This window comes from Abrus precatorius, unplaced genomic scaffold (assembly GCF_003935025.1).
Source record: "Abrus precatorius isolate BTA unplaced genomic scaffold, Abrus_2018 Scaffold9, whole genome shotgun sequence".
Lineage (NCBI taxonomy): Eukaryota > Viridiplantae > Streptophyta > Magnoliopsida > Fabales > Fabaceae > Abrus > Abrus precatorius.
The window spans coordinates 21,435,212-21,441,211 of record NW_020874439.1 but is presented as its reverse complement, the minus strand read 5'-3'; the positions used below and the strand labels follow the sequence as shown (position 1 = coordinate 21,441,211).

Below are 6,000 nucleotides of genomic sequence, written 5' to 3'. Positions count from 1 at the left end.
AATTAATAATTTTAATTTTATTAAATAAAATTATAATAACATAGTAATAATTTTTAATCTTTGCTGTTAGTATCTAAGTGGATAGTTTAAATTTATATTTTTCATTGTTTTTAAATAAAAACATTCTCATTATCTATCAATCTATTTTTTAAAATCTACAAAATTAAAATCTTAAAAAAAATAGTACAAAAAGTATATATATCACTTCAATCTGTCAGTAAATAATAATTATTTCTATTATAACCAGTAACTTTTGGGGTATAGTTTTTCACTTTTGTTAATACAGATCAATCCTAAAAGAAGTTAAAAATATATGATATATGTATGCCACCAAAGTATTCGAGTACTTACATCTCTAACGCAATACAGCGATCATATTGAAGTGTGAGGGGTTGTTAATTTCAACAAAATTATAAGTTCAGGTTTATGTCTATGCCTTTTTCTTTATTCCAACAAAATTATTATTAAGACAGTAATTCACATGTATACTAATGAATGACTTACATTGTATCGAGTAAGAATTTTCAATATAACTATTCCTCCCTTTTTCATTTTTTTAAGGAAAAAAACAACTATTAACTTATAATCCACTGTACCATTATTCCAATATATATAGATGATTTTATTCCATATAATATTAACATAGGCTTTACCTTACGTACATACTAGATTCATGGATCTACTTAAAGCGATGGATATTTAGAAAAGCTAGCATATGATACATTGCTAACTGCTAAGTATCACAGTCATGCTAACATATAGTTACAACCCATTAATGATTAATTTCATTTACTACGCATGAACTCAAAGTTGCATCACCACTTAAATTCCAGCCCAAAATGGCACCCCAGTAGCTTGAATCCAACTTTCTCCTTGCAAAAACTGGTTCACTGTGAAGGGTGAGGCCTCACTAGCACTCAGCACATGAAAACCAGGCCAATTCACTCTATTTTGAGTAGAGGCACCACTACCAGTGTTCATATACTCTCCATAGTACAAAGTTGAGAGTGCAAAATTTCCATCCCATTCACTCCACCCTTTTGGGTGAATCAGCCCATCTAAGTCAGTTTTAAGATACACTGTCCTTGAATACTTCTTCCAAGGCCTACCCAAGAATGTGTTGTAAGAATTCTTAAATGAGACAAACTCAGATGTAGGCCTAACCCTGCTATTTTGGATTGAAATTCCAGTGGGTTTGTTTGGATCGTCTCTTCCTTGTGCTGTGATGAAGTTGGATTGATGGCTCATTGGTTTCCTCACAAAGATGTCACAATTTTGTAACACCACTATGGCATCACCAAATATGAAATCTACAGTGCCATATATGTAACAATCACGGTAGAATTGGCGATTTGAAAGCACATAAAGTGTGTCTTGGTAGCCTTTGATGCTGCATCTATAGAAGACTGATAAGTCTGAACTAACCTTAAGTGCCACCGCTTGGTGCTTTTCTGGGCCTGCTGTGTTCTCAATTGTCATATCTCTGGCCCAAAATCCATCCCCTGATACATCTGTTTGATATATACCAAATTTAGTTAGCAAAACCTTTTAATCACATGAAACCAAACCACCTGTCCTCATTGTGTCTCCTTTTTTCTGTTCCCTTAATAGGAAAATAAGACCTTAGGGAATAAAAAAATGTTGTGAAAATATTTAGTACACACCCCTTAAAGTGTAAATTTCAAGTGGAAGATAAGAAAAGAAAAGGTATAAATATAATATGTAATATGATGTGATAAGAGAAACCTAAAGAAATAAAAGATATCATATAAATGGTAATATTGATGGAGTGTCTGAGAATTAGAATTGAAAAAAAAAAAATAATAATGCTACTTTTAAATTACATGTATTTTTATGATGAAGGAAACGGACACAAGTGAAAGGGAAATTACTGTGTAGTTAAAAATTATGTGTATTAATGGTTCCAATCAATTACGATACAATATAAGTTTAAAAATTTGAAAACGTAGATCTAATATAATAAAAATTATAAATAGTATCATTGAAAATTATAGATTTAAAATTATTCAAACTGAATTAAACATGACCTAAAACATATACAGTCACATGCTGTGTCATGACTTAAGAAGATCATAGACATGCAGTGCATTAGATACTTATTATTTGGACAGATATTTAATAGTCTTACCAAATGTGGCTGAGCTCAGAGTGGAAGAGCCTTGGGCAACATTTCGGTTGCCAGTGATAATTGTTTTGTCTATGCCATCTCCTACAAACATCACATTGTTCAATCCAATTTGCACCTTCTCATTGTAGACACCTGATTTCACATGTATAACTGCTCTCGCAGGACGATTGTGCCCCATTGCAGCTAGTCCATTTACCGCTTCTTGGATTGTTTTGTGGGTCCCTGAACCATCCTGTGCCACTGTCAAATCTGCCTTATAGCTTTCTGTACTCCATGATTCTAAAAGACCACCACTTGATTTGGATATCGTTCCCTCAGCTGGTCCTCAACAAACATTTTAAAAATCAATATAAGATATTCAAATTAATATTGTGATCAATTAGGGTAATTACTAATTAACCATCCTGTGTTGTTATCCTTAATTATCAACATTTGTCATTGTTAATTTTTTATGACCTAGTTGTATGTAAATGTAAAATCAAATTGGTAGTTAGTACATCAAATGGCAGAGAATAATATTTTCCCTTAACACAGAAGAAACCAAATAGTTAGTAACAAAACCACTTAAAAAAGAGTTATTTTCATTTTTTGTTTCTCAATTATTATATACCAAGGTAGACCAATAATGAGCTTATTGCATATCCCAGTCAGCTTTCATGATTTCTTTTGTTTGTTGCATATACTAAAGGACAATATTCTAGCCTTCCGTAACTAAGACATTCTTCTAACTTCTTTTGCCGAAAAGAGTAAATAGTAGCTATCCTTTCAGAAATATAGGTGCAGATAAGCTCAAATATGTAGTATCTAACAAAAGTACAAAATCAGATAAATACATGAATAGATATGTACAATTTAATTAAATTTTTTTCTCAATAATTTTACATATTTATATGCCATTTACCCTGCTGTCACATACGAAAAGAACAAATTAATCATTCTCTTTCTTAAGGGCTATGTGCATATGCACATACTATATACTTGATGAATTTTTTTGAAGTAATAAAAATTATAAATTATATACAGAGAGACACACGCACGTGGTGGATCTATCTTTGTTGAACCGCAGTTGTCAACGCTCGAAAAATGTCTAAAAGCTGTCTTATCTTAAAATATGTGTAGTGGTGGATTGCATAGATACCAGTACCCTTTTCATTTATGTAACATTTAGTGCAATGGCAGAACATAGATAATGTTCAGTAAATGTCAAAGTTGATATATACACCTGTTGCATGCATATGAACATCCCCTACTTATATATCAACCAAGAGTCGTTTTCAGGAGTGAGTCACAGTTTAAGAGAGAAATGAAACACAAAACCATTTGATAACAACGTCAGTTATTTGATAAGAAATTCTTTTAAATACATTTTATAATGCATTTCATGTAATTAATCAAATTTTTCTTATAAATTAATTATTTTTAAAAAAGCATTAATCACAAAATATATATAGCAGAAGCTTTAAAAAAAATAGATTTGCTAATTTTCCTTTATTATATCATACAAGTTACGTACCTTTGCCTTTGCTTTTTGAATACAAAACAAGAGCTTCCCCAAGCAACATGGTCAAGTTTCTATCCAAAACATGATCGGCTTCAACATACCCTTTTTCTTGCAAACCATCCAAACAAGCCCTATGGTTTGTCATCACAGCACTAACCCATGTAAGTGCATCTTCTTTGGTGTAACTACTCTCTTCAGACATCATGTGAGAGAGCCGAGACTCACTCTCCTCATAGAGTTTGGCACAATCTCTTAAAGGCACACTATTACTTGTTTGGTCAAGGCTTAAGCTTCCAAAGCCATGCAATCTCACAGAGTTATTGCTAACCCAACTCTTGGCTTCTGAAATACGGATTTGGGCCATTTGAAGCACCTCCATTTGTTGGAGGCAAAAGGTGGTGGTGGCCATGGCAAGAAGGAGGAGCAAGGTGGTAGCACAGTAATAAGTGGCCATTTTTTACTAGAGAAATGTGATGAGTTGCATGGTTTGGTGTTGTGGGTTGATGATTTATAGCCAGCTTAAAGAAAGCACACACATGGATGCTAGCCAAGTGTCACTAGGACTGTGTGACCTAACCTATTTGACATATGTGTTATCTTGGATGGGAAAATTTCTTCGAAGTATACATATAAATGTTGTTAAACATTTATAGTTTCTTTTTTTAACATTCTTCGAATTGTAGAAAACCTAGATCAAATGCTTTATTTAACAAAAGTCACTTGTATGGGAAAAATACTCTGTGGTCTTGTATAAGAATAAAATTAATTTCACAAATTTTAATGTGCAAGAATACTTTTTATTTCTATAAAATATAGGACACCTTTCCTTTTTATTGCCCTTAGTATAAATCTTTTAACTAGGTTAATAATCCTTCGATAGGAAAAGTTTTAAATAAATTTTCTACCTTGTGAGATTTGTTGAATTATATAATTTTTTTAATCTTTAAAAAATATTTTGAATAATAAAAAATAAGTAGAATTTTTTATTATAAATAAGTAAAAAATTCTTTTATCATCTAAATTAACATCTAATTAGTAAAATGTATGAAAATGGTCTAGCCTATAATAATAATTTCTTACAGAAATATCGTGCCCGCATGAATATATAATTAACATTGTCTAATCTCATACCTGGCTTGCACGACTCTAAGCATATAATTATTGGAAAAAGATTATTTTATATAGGGTGTATTATAGGAAGAGAAAAGAAAAAGAGAAATAAATAAAAAACATAATAAATAATATCATAAAAAATATATAAGAAAGATAAAAATGAATAAATATGAACACATACTAATCGATAAAAAATCATTATAAGAAATATTATCCATTGCCCACCTATGAGAAATCACATCCACGCATATAACAATTGTCAGATCGTGTGCGGTAATAAAACCACCGCTTCACAAGGAATCTCTTTCGACAATACAATTAGAAGTGTTAGCAAGAATAGGAGGAACGAGTTTTTTTTTTTCTAAAGTTTTGATAAATTATTTATTTAAATTTAATTTGATTAAAAATTAATCTTATATAAAATAATATTGAGTTGGTTTAATTTAATGATATAATATATGAATTTTAATACTATATATATAGCTATAGATTTAAAAAATATAAAATTAAAATATATTTTCAAAATATATTTTTTAAATAAATAATATTTATAAAATCATGTTATAAAAAATATTTTTTTATTAATTTAATAGATTTGGTATTAATATTTAATTATTTAAAATGTGAATTTAAGAAAATGATAAGACAATAGAGTGCATTTTATGAGTTTAATTTTAGTGTATTGGAAATACTAAAATGTTTATGCTGTCAATTTTTAAAAATAGAATATAATTTGAAATTAGTAATCATGAATGTTAATAATTGATTACATGAGATTGGATCATAGGAATTAAAGTCCAATTATAGTCATATTTTAAAAACACGTCTTACAATGTGAGAAGTGATAAAGAAAAGATAAAAAATTATTTGATAAAAAAAATAAATGATATAAAAATTATAAAAATATATTATAAAAAAATAACCTATTTTAAATTCTCTTATTAAATTTTTTATTAATTCGTTTGTTTACTATATCAAAGAAATAATAAATTCCTGTTATATTTTTAAGACATTACATAAATTTTTAGCTAAATTTTTTTATAAACTATTAATAGAAATAATAAAAAAATGTAGGACTCTAAAAAATTTGATTGTTATGTATCCCAAATAAAAATGTAGTATTTAGTTTTAGATTTTGAAATGCTGCGTCAGTTTGCGCACAAAAGCGCGGTGCGGTGCCATCCAGACAAAGGTTCAAAGGCCGAAGTTAATAAATATATAAAAATGTAATGATAAG

General features: G+C 29.3%; 1 protein-coding gene across 1 annotated transcript; it reads right to left on the bottom strand.

Moving 5' to 3' along the window:
* Positions 1–822: 822 nt before the first annotated feature.
* On the bottom strand, positions 823–4,059 carry LOC113849588 (probable pectinesterase/pectinesterase inhibitor 36). The gene is made up of 3 exons (XM_027479589.1): positions 3,663–4,059; positions 2,150–2,473; positions 823–1,511 (listed from the first exon to the last, which is right to left on the bottom strand). Exons 1-3 carry the CDS (start codon positions 4,057–4,059, stop codon positions 823–825), a joined length of 1,410 nt encoding a protein of 469 aa, XP_027335390.1.
* Positions 4,060–6,000: the final 1,941 nt, after the last annotated feature.

Excerpts from the sequence above, each read along its gene's own strand:
- LOC113849588 (XM_027479589.1), bottom strand. The coding sequence starts at position 4,059 with ATGGCCACCACCACCTTTTGCCTCCAACAAATGGAGGTGCTTCAAATG. Across the intron at positions 2,474-3,662 it reads TTCAAAAAGCAAAGGCAAAG|GACCAGCTGAGGGAACGATA; the intron begins GTACGTAACTTG and ends ATGTTTGTTGAG. Across the intron at positions 1,512-2,149 it reads TCTGAGCTCAGCCACATTTG|ATGTATCAGGGGATGGATTT; the intron begins GTAAGACTATTA and ends TATATCAAACAG.